Source organism: Salmo salar, chromosome ssa13 (assembly GCF_905237065.1).
Source record: "Salmo salar chromosome ssa13, Ssal_v3.1, whole genome shotgun sequence".
Taxonomy (NCBI): domain Eukaryota; kingdom Metazoa; phylum Chordata; class Actinopteri; order Salmoniformes; family Salmonidae; genus Salmo; species Salmo salar.
In genome coordinates, this window is record NC_059454.1 from 95,191,525 (window position 1) to 95,219,341 (window position 27,817).

At 45.7% G+C, this 27,817-nt stretch overlaps 1 protein-coding gene across 2 annotated transcripts in view; it reads right to left on the reverse strand.

Annotated features, from left to right (window-relative positions):
* The window catches only part of LOC106568141 (very low-density lipoprotein receptor), a 41,396-nt gene extending 14,338 nt beyond the window's left edge, over nt 1–27,058 (reverse strand). Inside the window, exons 1-6 of one of the 2 annotated variants that reach the window (XM_045692442.1) lie at nt 26,691–27,058; nt 21,354–21,473; nt 3,033–3,155; nt 1,306–1,428; nt 747–1,118; nt 160–282 (exon numbers count right to left, since the gene is read on the reverse strand). In XM_045692442.1, coding sequence (XP_045548398.1) covers nt 160–282; nt 747–1,118; nt 1,306–1,428; nt 3,033–3,155; nt 21,354–21,473; nt 26,691–26,757 — 928 coding nt within the window. In that variant the 5' untranslated portion in view covers nt 26,758–27,058. The remainder of the gene's footprint in view (nt 1–159; nt 283–746; nt 1,119–1,305; nt 1,429–3,032; nt 3,156–21,353; nt 21,474–26,690) is intronic. The other variant, XM_014138211.2, reaches the window with a different exon arrangement.
* Between the last annotated feature and the right edge of the window lie 759 nt (nt 27,059–27,817).

Consider the following 27,817-nt stretch of genomic DNA (forward strand, 5'->3'; position numbering starts at 1 on the left):
TTTGACCCAACTCATACAGGAATAACAGTATTTATGGGATGAGGAACACTGAAGCAAACATAACCTTGTTTAGGAAATGTTCTGTAGCAACGGAAACAGTTTTAGTTTTTCAAGTAGATTAATTTTGGAGTGACATTACTTCTGGTTGAACGCACTCACAGTTTTTGCAGTTGACTTCATCGGTGCCATCTGCACAATCACGCAAACCGTTGCACTGTCTGCTGCCGTGGATACAGTTGCCGTCCTCACACTTGAACTGGTCCGGTCTGCAGGTACGAACAGCTTAAGAGGACACAGAGTTGTTAAACCATTAACCCTTACACAGAATACACTAACAACTATGACCTTATTTACACCCTCATAATGCCTACACCAGTGGTTCCCAACCTTTTTTGGTTACTGTACCCCCAACAGAATTCTGCGCTACTCTGAATACCCCTGAAGTACCCACTCATGTGGATTTTACCAGTAAGCATATGGTCTCGACATGTACCCCTGGTTGGGAACAACTGACCTGCACCACAATCAACAGATATACTCATGATAGCTGCTATGAACACTGACTATAGAGACAGATGCATTTTATGAAGAGCGTTTTATTGCTAAATATATTTATTGTACTGGAAGGCTCCGTTTATGTGTATATGAAAGCAGCTCAATCTAACCTGTAGAGCAAAAAAGCAACCAAAAACTCTGCTGGCCTGCTGGAACGTGCAGGTGGTCTGATTAAGCCTCTCAACACTTACAACAGTTGGCTTCGTCACTGCCATCCTTGCAGTCTGGGTCCCCGTCACATCGCCACTTGCGGTGGATGCACTCCCCAGACCCACACTGTGTCTCGCTGGACGAACATTTGGCCGGCGGCGTGGGTTGGCGACCACATCGCTGAGGGGACTCATCAGATTGGTCCTGGCAGTCCACGTCATCGTCACAGACCCAGTTGCCAGGGATACAGGTGGCATTGCCACACTGGAACTCGCTGGGACCACAGGAGGATGGAGCACATTCCTGCTCATCACTCCCGTCACCACAGTCATCCTCCCCGTTACAGACGAAGTTACGGGAGATGCAGCGGCCGCTCGCACAGGTGAACTCCAGCGAGGCGCACGTGATGTTACCTGTGGGAGGGAACAGAGTACCCAGTACTGTGATGCTAATGTAGAAATCAACATCCAATGTGTACTCCTAAATTAACTGTTTCTCCTTAGATTCATTCCAAAACAGTAAATAAATAAGTTTCCTGTCACACCTAGTGGTTTGTGAGGGACACCTCCCATCATACTGCTATCAGTCAAATCAACTCACCACAGCTCATTTCATCCTCTCCGTTATCGCAGTCCTTCTCTCCATCACACTTCCAGAAGACGGGGATGCATTGGGTGGAACCGGCCCCACAGCTAAACTCATTCACACGGCAGGTCCTGGTGTCTGCAGAGCACATGGATGGAGGGATTGAATTTATAGGCCTTTAATGTTTGATTGATATGGGAAATGCTTAACACACGGGACTGCAGGGTGGAGGTGGGCTAGGCTGGCTAATGGAGCACTGAGCGATTTATTGAGCAGGGCACCCAGTCCAACTTACGTGGTTAAACTAATTTGATACGTTTAAAAATCAATGCGGTGATTGAGCCATGTGTTCAACGTGTGTGTTGACACACTGTACAGTTTACACTCCCTCAGTCATTACTGTGTCTGTATCGTATAGATGAGATTACAGCCTCCACAACAACTAGGTTATTTTAATTCAGAGAATGTCTGAGTCCATTCAGAACATATACAAGTGTCTATTAATAGTGGCTATTGATCCACCATACAATGCCTGTTTAGAGATCAAACCTAGAGGAATTTCAGAGATATCCATCCCTCATTCCCTTCTACAAGAATATGTATCAGGAACTGATCTGTTACTCATGCGATTAAAACAGTGGGTTCATGTGTAGCAGGGAGGTCTGTCTTGAGTGATCTGGTAAGAACGCTAGATACCAGATCAATGAAGTTCAATTTCTGAGTAATGCACATGAAAGCATGCTTTATCAGTCAGAGAAAGGTCAGTTTGTGAAGCATGAGTCATATCAAAGAAGCTAACTCCTACAGAGAGAGCTTAATGTAACATCACCAGTGGTGGAAAAAGTACCCAACTGTCATACTTGAGTAAAAGTAAAGATACCTTAATGGAAAATGACTCAAGTAAAAGTTTGACCCAGTAAAATTTTACTTCAGTTAAAGTATTTGGTTTAAAATATATTTAAGCATAAATCATTACAAATTCATTATATTAAGATGGCACCATTTTCTTGTTTTTTTTTAATTTACAGAAAGCCAGGGGCACACTCAAACATCATTTACAAAAGCAGCATGTGTGTTCAGTGAGTCCACCAGAGCAGAAGCTGTAGGGATGACCAGGAATATTTGGTTGATAAGTGTGTGAATTTGACTATTTTACTGTCCTGCTAAGCATTTAAAATGTAACAAGTATTTTGGGGTGTCAAGGAAAACGTATGGAGTAAAAAGTATAATATTTTCTTAAGGAGTGAAGTAAAAGTAGTCAAAAATATTAATAGTAAAGTACAGATACACCAAAAAACTACTTAAGTTGGACTTTAAAGTATTTTTTACACCATTGAACATCAGACGCAGGGCTCAGAGTAGTTTAACATCAGACACGGGACTAAGACAGTCTAATGTATGATGGCGGACCGACATGCTGCTTTGGAAAATATTCTCATCTAACCTAACGCACTTTTGGGAGGGGATTGCTCAAAACCAACTGCTTTATGAAAAGAAAATTCTGAAGAATTATGAGTTCCTCAATTCCACAGTATTTAGGTCTGGTGAGTGGTGACACATTCTCGCTCACCCCCCCATCCATAGACAGAGGCTAAATAAAGTTGAAGAAATTTAACTTGACTCATGAAAAGTGAGGGCAATGAGTTGAAGACTGTCATACTGTATACAATTCTTAATTTAACAAACTACTGAATATGAATGAACAACATATTCCTATCTGTGGCTGGATCCACATGACTTACGGCACACTTCCACATGCTCATCAGACCCATCCTCACAGTCTGGCTCTCCGTCGCAGTGCCATCTCTTGGGGACGCATTGGCCATTACGACAGACAAAGTCCACCTCCGCACAGGTCTTCCGAACTGCAAAGGCATAGAGGAATAGTGTGTTAGAATGATACAGTATGCTAGCTTAGGAATCAAAATGGGAAGCCGACAGTAAGCGAAGCCACTGTCTTTCAGTGTGAGGCCAAAAATCTGCTCCCGTTGGCTGCCTGCCAACCAAAATACCACAAATAAGAGCCAAGTCATACAGATCCAGACTAACCCAATATAATGATTCACAATGTGCCCTTTAAATCCTAGTCTGTAACCACTTTTCCATCCACAGTTGTGTAAAGTCATACCGTATAAAAATACAATTACGACAGCTGTGATGGAAACAGGAAGTTTCGTTCCAACTTTATAAATGCCGACAGAATTAGTTTGTTCGACATGGTGGGATCTTTTTGGGTCTGTAAAATTAATTATGCGAGAAATGGCAATGGAAACGCCTTTATGCACAGATATTGATATAATAACCATCATATCGACGTAAACTTGGCCCTATGGGACTCCCAATCACAGCCGGATGTGATGCAGCCTGGATTCGAACCAGAGACTACAGTGCCATAGACCGCTGCGCCACTCGGAAGCCCTAAAACTAGCTTCATGTCCACTGTGTTCAAGTGCCTCCTCATAGGCTATTCGTCCCAGTGCCTAGAATGGCAATATGTGGCAGAGTCCCATCAGCGTGAATGTTACCAGGGAAGGGCTCGGTGTGGTTGTGTTGTGGTAATTTATACAGTAGGTCGAGGGAGCCCTCCTGTCCAACTGTTTAAACATAGTTTAGATATTGAAGTGGCCTACTGGGATAAGATGCTTATTTCTCAGAATGAAAACCTGTTGCCAATTCCTTAAATAAAAAAGTATTTTTATGGTTATTGCACATTTATTTAAAACAGACTAGACAGCTAGCACATAACAATCTGTGGCTAAAATGATGCTAGCGGTACCGCAATGCCAAACCGTGGTAAAGACAGTTTCAAGTTGGAGATTCGACGGATATTCGCGCTTTCAAACCTCAATAGCTTTCAAACCACTTGAGCCACAGACTCCAAATAAGTGTCATGTTGGAAAAATTGCACACAACATTGCACAGGTCTTATTTTCACAATTTGGACATTAATTTGCTTTCCAAAGCTAATAAACATGTGGAAATGTGAACAGCATTTTGTATTCCAAGTTGAATTAGTTAGGGAGCGTAAACAAAGTACAAACTCTATTTACATTCAAATTTCAATAGCTCCTTGGTCAAGTGACCTACTGACTTCAAACAAGGTTCAGAATGTCCACTTCATATCGCACACACTGATTTGTCTACTTTCATCTCATGCTATTAGACTTAAATCTGTAAGCTTTGCAGGCCTTTATTTTACATGTGTATGAACATTTTTCTTTTTAAGTCAACAAATGTTCCATCCTCGCAATAACCATCTTTCACATGGACACTGAAAAGATCTGCAAATGGCTGTATGTGGTATGGATCAAGGACAGGAGAGGTGTTCAAACAGAGGTGCTTAAAGGAAGGCGCACAGGTAGGCCTTGTGAAAAACAATGTTTCACATGTTCTTTTATTCACAGTAATAGGCAGGGATTTGTCAGTCACAGTGAGCTTGATACCGTGAAAGAATCCTTTTCATAGCATCACTTTCATATACTGTACATCAAGACAAATCCTTCTACGTTGAGTTTTAGAACACAGTTTACATAACCTGATAATGACTTGATATTTGAGTGCATTCACAACAGACAATTTACAAAATGCTATATTGCATTTGAGGGTTGGTTTTTCTGATGAAAATAGTTATTTGATGCATGGCCAACAAATTCCTATGTCTTTTGTGAGTAAAATCCTTTTTCCAAAATTGATTTAGGTACATTTTTTTGAAGAGGTATGAGGGTTGTGATATGGGTCATTTAATAGTAAAATCATTTAAGGGATCAATACATTTCTATATTGCTTCCCCAGTATCTGCATGAACCATCAGGCCAAGTGTTTTTGGTTGACCCTGCTGGACAGAAAGAGAAGGAGGAATCAGAACACGCTGCATTCAAATTCAAGTCTTAGTTATTCCATTGTACTGGATCTAATACATATTAGCCTTTTACATACATTCATAAGTGTAATCATTTTTTATGACATACTGTGAAAAACTCTTGGCTGCTGGCTCTGTCACTTTCAGACATGCGCAGAGCAGACTTGAACCACAGGGGTTCTCTGTAAAGAGAGAGTAATACAAAAAGGCACAGACACCTCTTGACTTTCAATTGGCACCGTTGACCTGTATGTATTCTCTCCTGATTGGCTCTGTGGTGCACAGTCTGACTAAAGTGTTAGAGGTATGAGAAGAGACATCCTCCTTTGTATTTATGGGAACAAATATTTCCTAACACTTTGGATCCTATTCTTGGACAGTTAGAAGACAACGCATCAATGCAAACAACTTTTTATTACTAATTACTGTCCATGAGTAACCTCAACCTTGTGGGTATATGGGTGTTTGCGCCAATAAAGTGCCAACTCAATTCTACCACTGACTCGTCTCTCATGCCCCTATGAACGGGGACACAGGGCAATAGTTTTTTTAGCCCTTATTTTACTGGAGTACACTAACCCCTAATTGGGGCTCTTTTCTTGACACATAGTAGCATTTTACCAGATAAGTCAAGAAAATCAAAAAGTAGATTGTTGTAAGGGTGTATTACGTCCTGTGCTGGCCCCATTGTCATATCCATTATGGATTCTGAGTGGTAAAATCATAGCTGAAAAATGCATCTGTGTATACATTTTCCCCAAGACAGAACTGCCAAAGGGGGTGGAGTTGCAATCTACTGCAGAGACCGCCTGCAGAGTTCTGTCATACTATCCAGGTCTGTGTTCGAGCTTCTACTTTTAAAAATCCAACTTTCCAGAAATAAGTCTCTCACCGTTGCCACCTGTTACAGACCCCCTCAGCCCCCAGCTGTGCCCTGGACACCATATGTAAATTAATTGCCCCCCATTTATCTTCAGAGTTTGTACTGTTAGCTGACCTAAACTGGGATATGCTTAACACCCCGGCCGTCCTACAATCTCACCCAAATTATCATGGAACCTACCAGGTACAACAACCCCAAATCCGTAAACTCGGGCACCCTCATAGATATCATCCTGACCAACCTGTCCTCTAAATACACCTCTGCTGTCTTCAACCAGGATCTCAGCGATCACTGCCTCATTGCCTGCGTCCGTAATGGGTCCGCGGTCAAACGACCACCCCTCATCACTGTCAAACGCTCCCTAAAACACTTCAGCGAGCAGGCCTTTATAAATCGACCTGGCCCGGGTATCCTGGAAAGATATTGACCTCATTCCGTCAGTAGAGGATGCCTGGTTATTCTTTAAAAGTGCTTTCCTCACCATCTTAAATAAGCATGCCCCATTCCAAAAAAATGTAAAACCAGGAACAGATACAGCCCTTGGTTCACTCCAGAGCTGACTGCCCTTGACCAGCACAAAAACATCCTGTGGCGTACTGCATTAGCATTGAATAGCCCCTGCGATATGCAACTTTTCAGGGAAGTTAGGAACCAATATACACTGGCAGTTAGTAAAGCAAAGGCTAGCTTTTTCAAACAGAAATGTGCATCCTGTAGCACAAACTCCAAAAAGTTCTGGGACACTAAAGTCCATGGAGAATAAGAGCACCTCCTCCCAGCTGCCCACTGCACTGAGGCTAGGAAACACTCATCACCGATAAATCTACGATAATCGAGAATTTCAATAAGCATTTTTCTATGGCTGGCCTTGCTTTCAACCTGGCTACCCCTAACCTGGTCAACAGCAACTTGCCCAAGCCTCCCCCATTTCTCCTTCACCCAAATCCAGATAGCTGATGTTCTGAAAGAGCTGCAAAATCTGGACCCCTACAAATCAGCCGGGGTAGACAATCTGGACCCTCTCTAAAATTATCCGCCGCAATTGTTGCAACCCCCATTACAAGTCTGTTCAACCTCTCGTATTGTCTGAGATCCCCAAAGATTGGAAAGCTGCCGCTGTCATCCCCCTCTTCAAAAGGGGGAGACACTCTAGACCCAAACTGTTACAGATCTATCCTACCCTGCCTTTCTAAGGTCTTTGAAAGCCAAGTTAACCTGTATGGGCTAGGGGGCAGTATTTTCACGGCCGGATGAAAAAAACATACCTGATTTAAACTGGTTACTACTCTTGCCCAGAAACAAGAATATGCATATTATTAGTAGATTTGGATAGAAAACACTCTGAAGTTTCTAAAACTGTTTGAATGGTGTCTGTGAGTATAACAGAACTCATATGGCAGGCAAAAACCTGAGAAAATTCCAAGCAGGAAGTGGCCTGTCTGCGAATTTGTAGTTCTCCATTTGCTTCTCTATCGAAACTACAGTGCCCGTGGGGTTATGTAGCACTTTCTAAGGCTTCCATTGGCTCTCTAAAGCGTTCAGAAAGTGGATTGACGCGTCTGTCTCTGGGCAGAGTACAGGCGCACAGTTTGTCAGTGGACTGCCTGGTGACTAAGAGATTGGAAATGCGCGTTTACGAGACCGCCATTTTTTGTCTTCCTTTTTGAATGAATACAGCATTGTCCGGTTGGAATATTATTGCTATTTTACAAGACAAATACCATAAATTGATTTTAAACAGCGTTTGACATGCTTCTAAGTACGGTAATGGAACATTTTGAAATGTTTTGTCACGAAATGCGCTCGCGCGTTACCCTTTGATAGTGACCTGAACGCACGAACAAAACGGAGGTATTTGCACATAACTATGGATTATTTGGAACAAAAACAACATTTCTTGTGGAAGTAGCAGTCCTGGGAGTGCATTCTGACGAAGAACAGCAAAGGTAATCCAATTTTTCGAATACTAATTCTGAGTTTAGGTGACCCCGAAGTTGGCGGATGTCTAATTAGCTAGCCGTGATGGCTGAGCTATGTACTCAGAATATTGCAAAATGTGCTTTAGCCGAAATGCTATTTTAAAATCTGACATAGCGATTGCATAAAGGAGTTCTGTATCTATAATTCTTAAAATAATTATGTATTTTGTCAACGTTTATCATGAGTAATTTAGTAAATTCACCGGAAGTTTTCGGTGGGGATACATTTTCTGAACATCACACGCCAATGTAAAAAGCTGTTTTCTGATTTAAATATGAACTTGATTGAACAAAACATGCATGTATTGTATAACATAATGTCCTAGGAGTGTCATCTGATGAAGATCAAAGGCTAGTGCTTCAGTTAGCTGTGTTTTGGGTTTCTGTGACATATATGCTTGCTTGGAAAATGGCTGTGTGATTATTTTTGGCAATGTACTATCCTAACATAATCTAATGTTTTGCTTTCGCTTTAAAGCCTTTTTGAAATCGGACAATGTGGTTAGATTAACGAGAGTCTTATCTTTAAAATGGTGTAAAATAGTCATACGTTTGAAAAAGTGAAATTGCATTTGAGGTTTTTGTATTTCGTGCCACGCTGTTCCACTGGCTGTTGAATAGAGTGGGACGCTAACGTCTCTCCTAGCCCATAGAGGTTAACAAACAGATCACCGACCATTTCGAATCCCACCATACCTTCTCCGCTATGCAATCTGGTTTCCGAGCTGGTCATGGGTGCACCTCAGCCACGCTCAAGGTCCTAAACTATATAATTGCCATCGACAAAAGACAATACTGTGCAGCCGTATCCATCGACTTGGCCAAGGCGTTCGATTCTGTCAATCACCGCATTCTTATTGGCAGACTTGACAGCCTTGGTTTCTCAAATGATTGCCTCGCCTGGTTCACCAACTACTTCTCTTATAGAGTTCAGTGCGTCAAATGGGAGGGCCTGTTGTCCGGACCTCTGCCAGTCTCTGGGGGTGCCACAGGGTTCAATTCTCGGGCCGACTCTTTTCTCTGTATACATCAATGACGTCGCTCTTGCGGCTGGTGATTCTCTGATCCACCTCTACGCAGACGACACCACTCTGTATACTTCTGGCCCTTCTTTGGACACTGTTAACTAACCTCCAGACGAGATTCAATGCCATACAACTCTCCTTCCGTGGCGTCCAACTGCTTAAATGCAAGTAACACTAAATGTATGCTCTTCAACCGATCACTGCCCTCATCCCCCAATGCCACTTCCTCCTTTGGTCGTCTTTCCTTCCAGTTCTCTGCTGCCAATGGCTGGAACGAATTGCAAAAATCACTGAAGCTGGAGACTCATATCTCCCTCACCATCTTTAAGCATCAGCAATGAGAGCAGCTTACAGATCATTGCACCTGTACGTAGCCCATCTAAATAGCCCATCCAACTACCTCATCCCCATATTGTTATTTTTCTTTGCACCACAGTATCTCTACTTGCACATCTCACTCCAGTGTTTATTTGCGAAATTGTAATTATTTCACTACAGCCTATTTACTGCCTTACCTCCCTAATCTTACTTCATTTGCACACACTGTATATAGACTTTTGTATTGTGTTATTGACTGTACATTTGTTTATTCCATGTGTAACTGTTGTTTGTGTCACACTGCTTTGCTTTATCTTGGCCAGGTCGCAGTTGTAAATGAGAACTTGTTCTCAACTGGCTTACCTGGTTGAATAAAGGTGAAATACATTTTTTTAAATACTTTGTGGGAATGTCTTATGTCCGTCCTACATGTAGTGTTGGTACATGGAATATTCCTCAACTGCATATATCATAAATTCCTATTACAAATAGAAGTCTTATGTTCAACAACTGACATTTTCAGATATTATTTTGACAAACACACTTGGGTGCTCACAATTCATTCTCTATTGTCATAGATTTGGTGGGCACTGTCATCTGTGATCTTTATGATATGACTTTAAGCACGTACTGATGAAACTGTCACTTAATATTTTTGTTCTTAAAGTCTACAAACGCTCTACATGTATTCACTCTGTGATAGGGTTGCATCCTATATGCTACTTTTATTATTGTCCTGTAAATGGTTCAGTGCCTATAATTTAGGCTGTGTGTAGAATGGGGCATAAAGGAAATTACCTCTAATAAATTACTACTAGATTATAGTGATAAGGAAAACAGCATACAAATGTGGCTTGTGTATTCATTTGCCTTTAACTAATCATAATTCCATTATTTTTACATAAAAAAGAAAATACTTCAAAATGAGAAGATCCTGCCATGGAAAAGACGACTGGGCGGACATAAAGTGGAAAGGAGGGGAAATAACCCACACCATGCAGCAGGACACCTTCAGCTGTGGGGTCTTTGTAATGCAGGTTTGATAGTTATATTTTCAATAATGAATGGTTAGCTGTTGTGACAATTAGGTCAAAAACTATTTCATTTGTTGGTCTAGATGGCCAAGGAAGTTGCACAGAACTCCAACATCCCCTCCCAAACTGATATGGAACTTTCAAAAACACATGGAGCAACTGTGAAAAGAAATGGCTGAGGATATACTAAAAATGTCTGGTATGTAATGACATTTAATTCAAAGTAAATGTAAATTCTTTATTTTTATGTAGTTGTGTGGGACAGCCATATGTTCAGTTCATGCCTATGATTTCAGAGTTCAACAAAGCCAACAACTGCTTCATGTGTGCCACTGATAAAGAACCTGGATGTGGCCCAAAGACTGACTGGGTTAGTAACTTTATTTAACATGTTTATAATCTTTTGACAACAGTGATGGCATGTAAGACAATTTATGATATAACACAATGGATGGCTAATTCGTCATTCTGCATTGATATTATTTATAATGTGTTACGTTTTGTTTTGATTGAATGTTTTGCATGCCAACGGTGGGTCCATGTGCTGTAACTAGGAATGAAGATAAGAGTTCAGAGTAAAGAACACAAACTGGAAGTGCAGTCTTTGTTGTTGAAAATGTATGCTATAGCTTATCCACACTGAAATGGCTGAAATGTACGTCAACCAGGGATAAAGAGAATGAAACATTTCAGTGTTAACTTCAATTAAGTAAGTTAAGTGTCTGTTGACATGTTGGAAAAGATTAAAGGTCTACAATTTCTGTTTAATTTGTCATTACATTTTTATTCATTGATTTACTGGCCACCATTACTGTGGTTACATGTTCAGTATATGTATTGACCAGCAAACCCACTGCAGCTTAACTCACTAGCTCACTCTCCATCCCTGCGTTGGACAATTAATAACATGACTGTAATACTTTGCCCTTTATGGTTGATATTAATGATGAAAGGAGATATTATCTGTCCCTCTCCTCGTGTACCACTGTTAAATACTGTGGGGAAAAAAATAAATACTTAGAACTACCAATTATTGTAGATAAATATTAAAGAAAAAGGGTAAACACAACACTGGACTGAACCCCCTAATTGTCAAACTAATATTAATGTACAACAATATAGAAGATACATGACTAGAGGTTATGCAATATGGGTGTAAATCCACTGCATGCTTCTTAGGTGTGTAATTGACATGACCAAGGAGCTATTGCAAATTTGAAACTATGAAAAATGTACATTACACCGCGTGAATTTACAGTACACAAACAAGAGTGTGCAATATAGAAGGGTAGTCAGCGGACATTAGGTCACATGACCAAGGAGCAATTGAAATTTTACATTTAGAAAAATTCATGTAAAATCATGTGAGATGAAAAAGGACAAACTAATGGGTGTGCAATATAGAAGGGTAGTCAGTGGACATTCTGAACCTTGTTTGAAGTCACATGACCAGATCCAAAAGACAGAACGCGCATAAAAACAAACAAAAAAGAAAAACCTCGCTTCTTGCGATATATGCATTTGGCGCATCGCACTAAAACAAATTCGATATAGCCCTAAACAGACTTATGTAAGCACAGCTTTAATTGAGAGACCGCACCACACAACCCTTCCTATGCCAACCCCTCCTTTCCCTCCGTCTCATCCACCATGACCCAGATATCATAGTGATTCAAGGAGAAACACTGTTTGCCCAGATGGGGGCTCGTTTGCACGTCTCTGTCACTGCCATTTTCAGCTCTCCGTAACCGCTGCCACTCGCACCAGGTCATGTTAGCCCTGCTGGATTCAGTCACAGCACCAACGGGGCCCAGATAAGTAGGGATGTGCATCTGTACCTTCAATACGCATCTAGATACATGAGCCCCGATATGATACAGTAACAAACAATACGTTTTAGTTTGAAACGCTTCGGTTTGATTAGAGAACGAATCGATATTATTTGTTGCATAAACGCATACAGATGTTAAAATCTACTGCAGATGGAGCTCGTGAGCTGGATCTGTCGGAGCTGACGTGTGTGTGTGTGTGTGTGTGTGTGTGTGTGTGTGTGTGAGAATGATGTATGGCTATGGAGTATGTATGCATGCACTTAAACTGTACCATAAGGGAAACTAAGCATCTACCACCAAATTGTTCTGCGCTACCACTGTCAGATTAAGGAGGCAATGTAGCCCATGTTTTTTTTGGTCCACTCACTTTGGTTCTGAAATTACAAATCACACACTTATAGGTTCACTATGAAGAAATCGCGCAATTTCCTGGCTGCTAAAATTCAAATCGTTTGCATAATTTCGGTTTGTGACAAAACAAGCAGTCATTGTGAAACGAATCATTGTACCAGCTAAGTCTCTGAAATATATTTTCCATAACCAACATAACTGCACTTTCAGCTAGTCTACCGTTTCTTAGACTAGCTTTTAATAAGAACATGTCACTCTCACCCACCTCCCCCAAATCGAATGGTTGACATTCGGCAGGTTTACCAAGAGCTTGTTTTCTGTCCTCATGAAAGAGACTTTACCCTGTATAGCAACAAATGACCATAAAAAAAAATATATATATATATATACACACACACAGATTGTTTAAAGAAAAAGAAAAACGAACAAAATTATTGCGGATGGTGAATCTATTGTTAGCCCCATTCAGCAGGTATAGCCAGATGATTTGTCTCCAGTAGTAAAAAAAAATTAAACAGTGCATAGATAACAATAACATACGTTGTCACTCAACTAATACCCCTGCCATTCCCAACCAGTCAGAGTGCTTGGAAATGCATCTGGGCACTGCACCCGCCCACTCAGGTCAGAGTTGTCAACATCCGAAGGGAGAAGACGCACGTTTGAGGACTTTCTATTGTCGACAGTAACATGAATGTCTGAATGTTGTTTGTGCATCGAAATGACCACAACAATAAGAGTAAAAACAGCCAGCTCATCCATCTCCTTTCTCCAACTTTCTTTTGGTTTTCCTATTGGAATTAATTAACACCAATCATCAATTTATTAGCCAAATAGCAGCCTTCTTTCCCGGGATTTAGGGTAAAACCTGACCAGGCAGGTCCTCAAGCAGTCTGTAGTTTCCATTCTTATGATCAATCAGTTTCTCTCCTGCTTATTTTACCTCCTTAAAATAAATTACTTTTCTTTCTGATATTATTGTGCGTGCAGCTACATACCACACAATTAGTATCAGAGAGTGGTGTGTGTGGATCTTCATTAAATCCTTGAACTGGAACTCCTGCTTCCTCGTGTTCTGAACGGACCCCCTGTGGCAGTTGCTAGTGGCCTAAAATCCAGCACCTAAGTTATCTATCCCTTTTTATTGGTCCTTCGAATTCATAAACCCATATTTTTCAATAAGATGAAGTCATTTGGATTACAAAAATCATAAACATCTTGAAAGGATTCAGCTGTGTCTGTGTGGTGGTGACTATGAAGAGTAGTGATGGGCCTCAACATCATGTTCTAACTGGACAGCACTAGAAAAAGGACAGAACCAAACCAATCAGTTATAAGTGTAAAGCAGGTGAGGGCATACCAGCAAACCGTTTTTACACGGTCCTTCTATAGTGACCAACATTTTCTCTTCTTCCCCATAGTCCGTCAATTCTCCGGATTTAGCGACCAATAGTTGTATTTAAAAAAAGAAAGACATTTTAACATGGCCCTTCGTATCACGGGATTCTGATCTGCTATAGTTGAGATGTTGGAGTAGCCAGAAAAGGAGTTGTTTAAACACCTCAGGATGCAGACCAGTTATCCTGCAACCCTAAGACATATGAGACGCCTGTCACTACCCACCTCAGCCCACACGAAGCCGTCATGCACCTGAGGAAGATGAGTTGCAAGGCCCTACACGCCTCTCATCTCAGACTGTCAGCCCTGCTCCAGGCCCTACACGCCTCTCATCTCAGAGACTGTCAGCCCTGCTCCAGGCCCTACACGCCTCTCATCTCAGAGACTGTCAGCCCTGCTCCAGGCCCTACACGCCTCTCATCTCAGAGACTGTCAGCCCTGCTCCAGGCCCTACACGCCTCTCATCTCAGAGACTGTCAGCCCTGCTCCAGGCCCTACACGCCTCTCATCTCAGACTGTCAGCCCTGCTCCAGGCCCTACACGCCTCTCATCTCAGACTGTCAGCCCTGCTCCAGGCCCTACACGCCTCTCATCTCAGAGACTGTCAGCCCTGCTCCAGGCCCTACACGCCTCTCATCTCAGAGACTGTCAGCCCTGCTCCAGGCCCTACACGCCTCTCCATCTCAGGGACTGTCAGCCCTGCTCCAGGCCCTACACGCCTCTCCATCTCAGGGACTGTCAGCCCTGCTCCAGGCCCTACACGCCTCTCATCTCAGGGACTGTCAGCCCTGCTCCAGGCCCTACACGCCTCTCATCTCAGACTGTCAGCCCTGCTCCAGGCCCTACACGCCTCTCATCTCAGACTGTCAGCCCTGCTCCAGGCCCTACACGCCTCTCATCTCAGAGACTGTCAGCCCTGCTCCAGGCCCTACACGCCTCTCATCTCAGAGACTGTCAGCCCTGCTCCAGGCCCTACACGCCTCTCATCTCAGAGACTGTCAGCCCTGCTCCAGGCCCTACACGCCTCTCATCTCAGAGACTGTCAGCCCTGCTCCAGGCCCTACACGCCTCTCATCTCAGAGACTGTCAGCCCTGCTCCAGGCCCTACACGCCTCTCATCTCAGAGACTGTCAGCCCTGCTCCAGGCCCTACACGCCTCTCTCATCTCAGAGACTGTCAGCCCTGCTCCAGGCCCTACACGCCTCTCATCTCAGAGACTGTCAGCCCTGCTCCAGGCCCTACACGCCTCTCATCTCAGAGACTGTCAGCCCTGCTCCAGGCCCTACACGCCTCTCATCTCAGAGACTGTCAGCCCTGCTCCAGGCCCTACACGCCTCTCATCTCAGACTGTCAGCCCTGCTCCAGGCCCTACACGCCTCTCATCTCAGACTGTCAGCCCTGCTCCAGGCCCTACACGCCTCTCATCTCAGACTGTCAGCCCTGCTCCAGGCCCTACACGCCTCTCATCTCAGACTGTCAGCCCTGCTCCAGGCCCTACACGCCTCTCATCTCAGACTGTCAGCCCTGCTCCAGGCCCTACACGCCTCTCATCTCAGACTGTCAGCCCTGCTCCAGGCCCTACACGCATCTCATCTCAGACTGTCAGCCCTGCTCCAGGCCCTACACGCCTCTCATCTCAGACTGTCAGCCCTGCTCCAGGCCCTACACGCCTCATCTCAGACTGTCAGCCCTGCTCCAGGCCCTACACGCCTCTCTCATCTCAGAGACTGTCAGCCCTGCTCCAGGCCCTACACGCCTCTCATCTCAGACTGTCAGCCCCTGCTCCAGGCCCTACACGCCTCTCATCTCAGACTGTCAGCCCTGCTCCAGGCCCTACACGCCTCTCTCATCTCAGAGACTGTCAGCCCTGCTCCAGGCCCTACACGCCTCTCATCTCAGACTGTCAGCCCTGCTCCAGGCCCTACACGCCTCTCATCTCAGGGACTGTCAGCCCTGCTCCAGGCCCTACACGCCTCTCATCTCAGAGACTGTCAGCCCTGCTCCAGGCCCTACACGCCTCTCATCTCAAAGACTGTCAGCCCTGCTCCAGGCCCTACACGCCTCTCATCTCAGACTGTCAGCCCTGCTCCAGGCCCTACACGCCTCTCTCATCTCAGGGACTGTCAGCCCTGCTCCAGGGGCACGCCTCTCTCATCTCAGGGACTGTCAGCCCTGCTCCAGGCCCTACACGCCTCTCTCATCTCAGACTGTCAGCCCTGCTCCAGGCCCTACACGCCTCTCTCATCACAGGGACTGTCAGCCCTGCTCCAGGCCCTACACGCCTCTCATCTCAGAGACTGTCAGCCCTGCTCCAGGCCCTACACGCCTCTCATCTCAGAGACTGTCAGCCCTGCTCCAGGCCCTACACGCCTCTCATCTCAGACTGTCAGCCCTGCTCCAGGCCCTACACGCCTCTCATCTCAGACTGTCAGCCCTGCTCCAGGCCCTACACGCCTCTCATCTCAGACTGTCAGCCCTGCTCCAGGCCCTACACGCCTCTCATCTCAGAGACTGTCAGCCCTGCTCCAGGCCCTACACGCCTCTCATCTCAGAGACTGTCAGCCCTGCTCCAGGCCCTACACGCCTCTCATCTCAGAGACTGTCAGCCCTGCTCCAGGCCCTACACGCCTCTCATCTCAGAGACTGTCAGCCCTGCTCCAGGCCCTACACGCCTCTCATCTCAGAGACTGTCAGCCCTGCTCCAGGCCCTACACGCCTCTCATCTCAGAGACTGTCAGCCCTGCTCCAGGCCCTACACGCCTCTCATCTCAGAGACTGTCAGCCCTGCTCCAGGCCCTACACGCCTCTCATCTCAGAGACTGTCAGCCCCTGCTCCAGGCCCTACACGCCTCTCATCTCAGAGACTGTCAGCCCTGCTCCAGGCCCTACACGCCTCTCATCTCAGACTGTCAGCCCTGCTCCAGGCCCTACACGCCTCTCATCTCAGACTGTCAGCCCTGCTCCAGGCCCTACACGCCTCTCATCTCAGAGACTGTCAGCCCTGCTCCAGGCCCTACACGCCTCTCATCTCAGACTGTCAGCCCTGCTCCAGGCCCTACACGCCTCTCATCTCAGACTGTCAGCCCTGCTCCAGGCCCTACACGCCTCTCATCTCAGACTGTCAGCCCTGCTCCAGGCCCTACACGCCTCTCATCTCAGACTGTCAGCCCTGCTCCAGGCCCTACACGCCTCTCATCTCAGACTGTCAGCCCTGCTCCAGGCCCTACACGCCTCTCATCTCAGACTGTCAGCCCTGCTCCAGGCCCTACACGCCTCTCATCTCAGACTGTCAGCCCTGCTCCAGGCCCTACACGCCTCTCTCATCTCAGACTGTCAGCCCTGCTCCAGGCCCTACACGCCTCTCATCTCAGACTGTCAGCCCTGCTCCAGGCCCTACACGCCTCTCTCATCTCAGGGACTGTCAGCCCTGCTCCAGGCCCTACACGCCTCTCTCATCTCAGACTGTCAGCCCTGCTCCAGGCCCTACACGCCTCTCTCATCTCAGGGACTGTCAGCCCTGCTCCAGGCCCTACACGCCTCTCTCATCTCAGACTGTCAGCCCTGCTCCAGGCCCTACACGCCTCTCTCATCTCAGGGACTGTCAGCCCTGCTCCAGGCCCTACACGCCTCTCATCTCAGAGACTGTCAGCCCTGCTCCAGGCCCTACACGCCTCTCATCTCAGAGACTGTCAGCCCTGCTCCAGGCCCTACACGCCTCTCATCTCAGAGACTGTCAGCCCTGCTCCAGGCCCTACACGCCTCTCATCTCAGAGACTGTCAGCCCTGCTCCAGGCCCTACACGCCTCTCATCTCAGGGACTGTCAGCCCTGCTCCAGGCCCTACACGCCTCTCATCTCAGGGACTGTCAGCCCTGCTCCAGGCCCTACACGCCTCTCATCTCAGAGACTGTCAGCCCTGCTCCAGGCCCTACACGCCTCTCATCTCAGGGACTGTCAGCCCTGCTCCAGGCCCTACACGCCTCTCTCATCTCAGGGACTGTCAGCCCTGCTCCAGCCCTCCTCAGTGGTCAGGGAGTGACCACACCCTCACCAGTTGGGAGCTGATGAGAGAATATGAGTACCTGCGTCACGAGCAGCAAGAGATCAAGAGGGCGTACTCTAGGCCCTCCCGGCCTAAGTCAACGCCGCGGGAGCACTAGTACTGCCATTACTCTCCTGACCACCACCAGTCTAGGCCTCCACAGCTAGAGCCATCATCACAGGAGCGCCATCACTGCCGGTCCTCCGAGTCGGCCCGGCTACTCTGAGAGACTACTCCAGGCCTGAGTTTTCGCCAGCTCCACGGGACCATTGAGACCCCACTACGTCCTGAGGTGGCCCAGCTATTCAACAGATCATTGCTCCAGGCCCCCCCAGCTGGAGCCTATGTCATATCTGCCAGAGCGTCAGAGGTAGCACTCCGAGGTGGCCACTTTCCCGACCGACATCCCTCTAGGTCCACCTGTGCGCCCCAGAGCGGCCTAGCTCCCAAGCAGATGAAGACAGCTCCAGAGTTGGTCTGCACCCTCCTCAGCCAGCTCCTCGATTAGCCACAGTTAAGGACACTCCCGCTCCAGTCGTGGAGCCACAGCCAGCCGGTGCCATGAAGTCTGTTCTGGTTGCGGAGTCATCCTCTCCTCCCAGTTGGGATACCCTGCTAGTCAAGGCACTCAGTCCACGGCTCTAGTATATCCTGCCCTGCATGGACAGCAGACCCCCTCCTTATTGGGTACGCATCGTCCTAGCCCACCAGGCTTAGAGCCCCTGCCATGCTAGGCCATATGTTAGCTGTCCAGTCTGCAGTCTCCTGCCCTGCTCAGATCACAGCCCCCCCCCCCTGCCTTAGTTGTTAGGCAGTTGCCTATCCCACCAGGTTTAGAGCCTTCTGCCTTACTAGGCCCCAAGTTCAAGGTACTAGGCTCACAGTCTCTAGACATAGGTCAGGCCACAGCTCCTTAGATCACCGGCTTAGAGCCTCCTGCCCTGCTAAGTCACAAGTTACCTGCGCTAGGTTCAGTCCTCAGCCCTAGTCTGCCCTCAGTCCCTAGCACTAAGTCTGTTGTCTCCAGCATTTGTCTGCCCTCAGTCCCTAGCCCAGGTGGGTCATCAGGCTCCTGCCCCGCTAGGCTCAATGGAACCAGTTTCTCCCTGTCAGGTCCAGAGTCCCCCCCTCGTCAGGTCCAGAGTTGCCCCCCCCCAGGTCCAGAGTCCCCCCCAAATCAGGTCCAGAGTTGCCCCCCCCGTCAGGTCCAGAGTTGCACCCCCCGTCAGGTCCAGAGTTGCCCCCCCCGTCAGGTCCAGAGTTGCCCCCCCGTCAGGTCCAGAGTTATCAGCACTAGGCTCCAAGCCTTCAGACAGTCTAGTGTCGCTGTGTCCAGTTCTAGTCAGCCTGGCAGAGCACTGGACTGAGGGCCAAAGGTTCTCTGCCCCATTAGGTCTGCAGCATCAGTCATCAAGCAGTCAGCTCCCTCAGGGCTACACGCCTAATCACCTGCCCTAGTTCTAGGTCCTGGGTCTCCAATCCCGGTAGACTCAGAGTTATCTGCTCCTCTAGGCATGCAGTTAGTGCGCAGCCCTCAGCCTGTACCCAGTCACCTATACTAGCGCTAAACTATAGAATCCCTGCTTGACTGGCTTGAAGTCCTCAGATTAAGTCCCCTGCTCTGCTAGGTCCTCAGCTCCCTGACCCGGGGGGGCCTGCTGTCTCTACTTCTGGGAGGGGGGGGGGACCTCCTGCCTTGGACGACCCTCAGCCCTTCCCACGTGGGAGACCACCTGACCTCGTCTCTGGGGACCAGCCGGCCGCCGCCTCCAGATCCCTGATGATCCTCCCCACATGCTCCATGATAGTCACCGCTTTCAGCAGTGGTGAAGGAGTCATCAGCGTCAGCCAGTGAGTTGTGGCCGGCATGCCACATTCCTCCGCCGCAGTAGGCGAGCCACCTGATCAGCCGTGGCCAGCCTCCAGCATTCTACTCAGTGTCTAAGGATGGTGCCCAGCTGCCCTGCACAAGCTGAGTTAGAGGGCCCTGCCCCACCCGCATGGTGGTCCTTGGGCAGCCCAGGACCGTCTCTGCGTATCTGTGTACCTCCCACACGGGGCGGCCCCTAAGCCTAGCCGGGTAGGTGTAGCCCGCTAGGAATAAGCTTCCCCTTTTCAGACACTTTGGCCCTTTCAATACTGTGGGCCCCATTAGAAACTGTGCCATTTAGGTTAGAGGCCTTTTTGTGGATGTTAATATTTCCATATGAAATATTGGGGCGGCTTTAAAAAAGGCTGTCCTGCTCATCCATCTCCCCATCCCTTCAGTTTCCCTAAAGTCCCCTTGGGTAGGCTGAAGAGCCAAACTAAGTTATTTCTCACAAATCATAGCCCTGCCATTCCCAGCCAACCAAAGCGCTTGGAAATGCACATCTGCACACTGCACCCGCCCACTCAGGTCAGAGTGTTATTGTCGTTCCAATGGGAGAAGACGCATGTTTTAGGACTTGCTATTGTTGACAGTAACACCAATGTCTGAATGTTATGCGTGCATCAAAATAACCACAACAATAAGATTAAGTAATTTGGATTACCAAAATCATAAACATCTTCAAAGGAAACAGCTGTGTGTGTGGTGGTGACTATGACGAGTACAGTGATGGCCTCATGTTTAACCGGACAGCACTATAAAAAGGACAGAGCCAAACCAATCAGTTATAAGTATATAGCGGGTGAAGGCATTGACAGCCGACAGTTTTTACAAGGACCTTCTAGCCGGATATAGTGAGCAATAGTTTTTACAGACTCAACAGGTACATGCTTACTTCCACACCGAACGGACATCGGTTGTCAGCAAATATTAGGTATTTTCAGAAGGTAGCATGTAATATGAGCAAAAAAAATATTGAATCCATTTTACAGTAAGGCTGTAACGTAACAAAATATGGAATAAGTCGAGGTGTCTGAATACTTTCCAAATGCACTGTATATTCAGCTGTTTGAAGCTTATGTACAAAACCAAAAGTAAAAAAAAGAGGCAAATATGAAACTTAACGGGAAGGATAGAAATAGTGCACATAGAACAGATCTACCACTTCTTAGACTTGCTTTCAATGAGAATGAGAGATCTATAATTAACATTTCAATGTGAATTTGGTCAGGTCGCCCAAAGAGTAGCAGCTTTAAACATTTGAATAGTGGCCCAAAACGTACCGGTCATTCATTATATCCCTTATAACAGGTAGGCCATCATTGTCAATAAGAATGTTCTTAACTGACTTGCCTAGTTAAATAAAAAAATAGTTAGGTTTGTTTTCTAACGCAGTAGGCTGTCACTGATTTGTCACCAATCTGACTTAATTTTGCAGAACCGAGACAGAGGGAGTGTGTGTGTCACCCTCACCGCAGGTGTTCTCGTCACTCCCGTCGGAGCAGTCCTCATCCCCGTCACACTGCCAGACAGACGGGATGCAGCGACCGTTCCCACACTGGAACTGACTGGGCTCACATTCTGTCTTTGATCCTGGAAGAAAGGAAAAAGGAACTAAGGATTGGTTTTGAGTTATCCATCATCATGTATAACTAGTGTACATGTCTCCATGCCTCAAAGACTGAAAATATGTTCCAACTTGGTCACTGAATTGAAAGGCCTCAAACCTGGGTGGTGTTTGTAGGGCACAGAAAACAAAAGCCATTAATATACAGACACGTTCAGCCAAGAAGAGTTCAATTCTAAATGACCGTCTATTGGTTAATTTGACGACACGCTATGCTATAGGTACACCTGCTTAGGGTTGTTACCAGCCCGCCACAGTGAAACTTGTCAGCAAGCCACTAGCCAGCGCAGAGAGGAAAAAGTACAGCCAGACCATGTCCAATAACCCCTGCTCCTCAGTGATCATCCCCTCAGCATGGGATCCTTCTGCAGCAGGGGACTAACAGACCTCGTGCAGGGAGGCCAACACCGCCAGCACAATCGTCTGCCTGGGACAGTGCTAATTGTCCTGGGCAATGGTCATATTATGAGTCCGAAATGCCACCATATTTCCTAAATGGTGCATTACTTGTTTTGAACAGAGCCCCATAAGCTCTAGTCAAAAGTAGGGCACTACATAAGAAATAAGGTGCCATTTCGGATAGACATCGTTAAACAAGCCAACAGATCAGGTGCCAACAGATGAGGCAAAATGCCAAAGAACAATCAAGAGGGTCATATAAAACAAAGTGTTTGCAGTGTGGACATTCACATAAGTCTCAGCAGCACTACCAAACTAGACGCTGATATGGCTGCAGGCCTACACAGTCTACAGATTGCATTACTCAATGCCACTCATGCCAAAACCTTCCAGTAATAGTTCAAGGCTAAAGGTAAGGACCGGTGCGCAGCAGCAGTGATACTGGAGTGGATTACATTAGAGCTTAACCTATGACCTCCAAACCATCTCCAGAATAATAAGGCTTGTCCTGAGGGGGCGGGGGACCATTTAACAAAATGAATGGAGACTAGTATAATCATATGTAAACAGCGTTGCTTCCATCTCTCTCCTTGCCCCAACCTGGGCTTGACCCAGAGACCTGAATATTGACTACAGTCACCCTCGAAGCGTCGTTACCCATCGATCCAATAAAGCCGCAGCCCTTGCAGAGCATGGGAAACTACTAAGGGCTCAGAGCGAGTGACGTCACCGATTGAAATGCTACTTGCATGCACCGCTAACTAGCTAGCCGTTACACACAAACACAGAATCATGTTAATACAACTCAGTCAACTGTATAGGTCCTATTGCTCATGTTATACGGAGCAAGCAAAGTTCACCAGGAGTAAACTTGCAACTCATCAGATGTCTCTGCTACTGCACCACATTTTGTGCTGAGGTTGCTTCACTAAAAAGTGAACATGGTAGTGAGCCTGGGGCAGCGGGTTTGTGCTTACCCAGTGTTGATAAAAATAGGCTATAAACGGAACAAAAATATAAATGCAACAATGATTTTACTGAGTCAGAGTTTAAGGAAATCAGTCAATTCAGTTCTAGTGGACATTTCTACAGTCAGCATGCCAATTGCATGCTCCCTCAAAACTTGAGACAACTGTTACAAAGGTGAGAGAAAAGCATTTTGTGCATGTGAAAAAAAGAGGATATTTTATTTCAGCTCACGAAACATGGGACCAACACTTTACATGCTGCGTTTATATTTCTGTTAAGTATACTTTAGGGAATTAACCTACCAGCCAAACTTTGAAGTAGGCCTACTGAAGCCTATTGGCATTTTAATGATCACCTGTCTCATACTTCACCAGTTTTACATGAATTGTAGGCTTCTCATCAAGTGTTTGCAATTGTGTAAGGCTGAGAAACACTCCAAGGAAATATGTTGTGTCTCAGATGGATGTTATTGTGAAATCAGATGACTCAATTCATTGTTAAATACTGAACAAACCTGTTTCCATAATGAAAGCTAGAGCAAATATTGAAATAGGCTTCAGGCATAGACTATTTTTTTTTTTGTAATAAAAAGAGACGTTTCAAAAATGTGTATCACTCCCATTTTGCATATCTAATTGGTTGAAGCCTAGATTTGATCGGTCTGTACATAACAATATACTAATTTCCTGTCTGTAACCCCACCCCCTGTGGTAGCCTGGCGACAACGTGCCTTTGAGCACTATTGGTCTCATTATCAAAATAAACAGGGAGAATATAGCCTATGATACATCTCCATTTTAATTAGGTCAACGAACCAATCTCTAATTTGCATACAGTCTCACTCAATACAAAGAAATTAAACAATCTGTGTGAGACGCAAAAGCCCCTCAGCTGACACTAACAAATGTCATTTTCACAGTGGTGCAAAATCAGCTCTCAAAAACCCTTATCCGTATGTTGGGTTTTCAGCAATTACATTCGCTCACATTTGTCTTCATGTGAACTACAAATTCGAAACAGTCTTAAAGTTTAGAAAAGTTAATCATCACCCCCTCAAACCGTTTTTTTGAAATACATGCGGATAGGCCCCTTCTCTTTCATCAGTGAGAAATAATCTTTCAAATAAATATACACTTACTGTAGCGGTTGTGCATAGATCCAGAAATTGTGCGCCTCCAGTTGAAGAACTATATTTCCTCCCCAGTTAGGCTTACACACAAGTTGGGTGCACGCTAACACGCTGACCACACCATTCGCGTGCGTTGCAAAATAAATTGCACCCACACTGCTCGCACACACCAAAGAGCATCTGCATTGCCAAGTGCTAAAATAGAAGTCAGTTCTATTTGTGACGCTGTGCAAGTCCTGCCTCTCCCATCTCCTCATTGTTTATAGAAGCAGATAGCACGTGCTATCTCATTGGTTATAGCCACGTGGGTGATAGAAAGGAACTTCGGTCTGGTCGGTTGTAATAATACACCTATGAAAGTTAGATGTCAATTGCCATATAAAGTCCAAAGAAGAAAAAGCCTGGAAGGAGGAGAGATGACTAGAAACGAGTCGGTTGACCGTTTTGTGTGTGGATCAATAGTCAGTCAGAGTAGAGAACCTTGTGCATCAGGTAAAATAACATTTATATCGCAGGACAAATTAGCTAGCAACAGCAAGCTAGCTAAATAGGACAAATTAGCTAGCATCTGAAAGCTAGCTAGCTAAATTGCCATAAATGTTTAATGCGTTTTGACCTGTCCCCAAATTAATATAATTGGTTCAGAGTTTGTTTTGATATTTCAACCTGCATGTCGTGATTGTGTTTGGTGTGGGGGGACAAAATCAATTTGCGCACGATGGCGTGCAGCCGGTTTGGGTACAGTGTAACAGATAGCCAATTAGCACAGGTGGCCCGCCTTTGTCCTCCATAAACAAGCGATGTAACATGGAGATATGGCCATGTGTGAACACTAACCATATAATAGGTGTGTAGTAATCTAACACACATATACAATTTCTCACTGATATTAAAAGACACGTTCTTTATGTTTCCAAAAAGCTACCGTAAGCAATGCATGTTAATGTTCAGTGTTAGGGGTCTTAACTCCCCCGGTCAGAAGATACTATGGGCTAAGGCATAATCTATCCCCTTCATGGTCAATAACAAACCTCTGAAAACACTTCAAATGGGTTAAATCCTGGATAGGGTAATATAGCAGAGCAGTTAACTGCCCTTCACCACAATCCAACAGGAATCCCTAAATAAATATTATTTGTGTGACTTTGCAGTAGACTAGAAGCTGTCAATAAGGAGGGCCAAGGCACTTCATATAATTCATTAAAATGTCTTTATTTGTATGGCATGTTCAATGGAATTATTAAAAACTCTGAAGCAACTCCGACGCATTTCAGCTGCATGGCCTTCGTCAGGGAGTACAAAGATACATAATACAGTGTCCTCTTTTGAACAGCTTTTTCCAATCAACCCCTGTGACTTTCCGGAACACCGGCAGACTAGACTGTTCACAGGACGGAGTGCGGATAGCACATTGCCACAAAAATAAAGGGTAATGGGAAAATCTTAAATTGCACCACCATCTAATCCTGCACCTATAAACTTTCAACAACAAAAAACCACCACCCCATCCCAATTTGGCCATAAACAACCGACCCTACACCATAAACAACCGACCCTACACCAAAACAACCGACCCTACACCATAAACAACCGACCCTACACCAGGCCACCGGTCTGAGGACGGAACGAACCCCTTAAACTTCCTGTATATCTTCTGTACTAAAATCTTACACCTAAATATTTTTCTGCTGCTGCAACTACCACAACCATCTTCTGTGATTTCCGCTCCGTCAGTGAAGTTGATCACCGTGGCCATAAACAAAACAAAATCCACCTTAATACAGCTCATCCTCTGATCTCTCTCTTCAGGCCTATTCATATGGGGGGGGGGAAAGCTCCCAGGACTCACTCACCCTTGGGAGAGCTGCTCTCTTCACTGCCTCAGCATAGGAAACTCTCCCTCTGGGAATCTCAACCCGTCTCTCTAGCAGGGTACTTCGTATCCCCAGCTGCTTGTGCGCCCCCACAGTGACACAGTATTTTATATCCCAACTGTACAATTCCTCAGACTATACCCTCCTGCACATTTCTCACATCGTGGGGTCTCCCTTCTACTGCAACATGTCCGAATCTTTGACCCCCCCAGCAGAGAATGCAGTTTTGCTACGCCGTCCCAGCGTTTTAAACACCATACCAAGCCACTGAAAGCTTCAGGAATAAATAAAATCACTGGGGGACAATCCTGTACTGAGAGCGAATGTCGGAGAGGAGAAGTTTACAAATAAACACAATTGCCCTACACAGGCATATCAATTTCAGGTTGATTGTAACCAAACCAATGACCCAAACTGACCAGTTAAAAATAGTATGCAATATTTTTCATATAACGATGGCGTAGGCTACACAAAACACAGGCGAGGGCCCTTTGCCTGGCTGCATTTATATGATCAACTCCTCTAAAGGCTAAACGCAATTATTAAAGCGTTTCTTTCACTCAAAGACGTAGGCGTTTATAGGCAACTGCTGAAATAATAAATACGGTGAGCACACTGTGCAAAACAGGCTGCCCGAGTGTCCTTCTTGGACCATTTTCATAGAACGAAAGCAAGGCATTACCGCGTTCATTCCTGTGTAAAGACAACATATATGCAGGTGCAATGGTCATAACGCATTGTTGTACCGTCACGTTGAGATATGCCACGATAATAAACCTAACAACGTTTTGCCCTCAAATTCGGCTACTTACCGTGTACAAAACCGCACTGTTGAAGACATATCGGTAGAATAAGAATCTCCAGAAGAGACGTCAACATTTCGCGGTGTAGCTGAGCGTGAGAGTTGGCCTCGTCGTTCTGCGCTGATATTCACACTGCTGTCAGTGCCGATACGACGCCTTTCTAGAACAAACAGAAGCCACCCGCTTTTTTAATCTCATTTAGGCAACACAATTCACGCTCTCCCTCCTCTCAAGCTGGCCATCGAGCTGCAAGCCATGTCCTAATTTACTGTGAACGTGCACCAAATAACCGCGCCAGCAGAGTTGTGTGTGCGCTTCTCAGCTTTTCCGCATTCAATATGTAATTTCATACAAACCCTTTCCTTGTCCACCACTAACGTTAGGCTATGTATGTGCAAAGCTATTCTGATGGGAAGTGTTTTGTTTCATATAACATTTCATAACTGTAACTAATATGAAAACGTATGTTCATGTGATTGACAAGTGTCAAAATGGTGATGATTGGCTGGGTGAGTGATTAGCATATATATTATACAATTTGGTTAATTGTTTGATTACCCTGTCACCAGACAGACTTCATGGGACTGTGGATATAAAATCTAACAAATTATAGGACATAATTGCAGAAATTTCAGGTCACTAGTGTTTCCAATGACAATGTTGACCGACATGTCAATATTTACATAATTAGTTAATGAACAGATCTATTGAACATACTGTATGAAAAGGGAAAGGGTGCAAAGAAAGCCACTACAGGGGTCAATGTGGACCAACTTCTATTATACTGCTTGTGTTTAGGCTACAAGTTTAGGCTTCTTATCCATCTGCTTACTAACATAAGTAGTGGGCGGCAAGTAGCCTAGCAGAAGAGCGTTGGGTCAGTAACCGAAAAGTTGCTGGTTTGGATCCCCAAGCCGACTAGGTGAAAAATGTGCCCTTGAGCAAGGCACTTATCCCTAATTGTTACTGTAAGTCCCTCTGCATAAGAGCGTCTGCTAAAATCTAAAATGTGTGCTACTGAGTAATCTTCCTGCACCTTGCCTGCTCTTTAGTGACATAGTACTGTTGTACTGGTAACACTGCTGGAGGCACTTTGGCTGCGTTTAGACAGGCAGCCCAATTCTGGTATTTTTTTC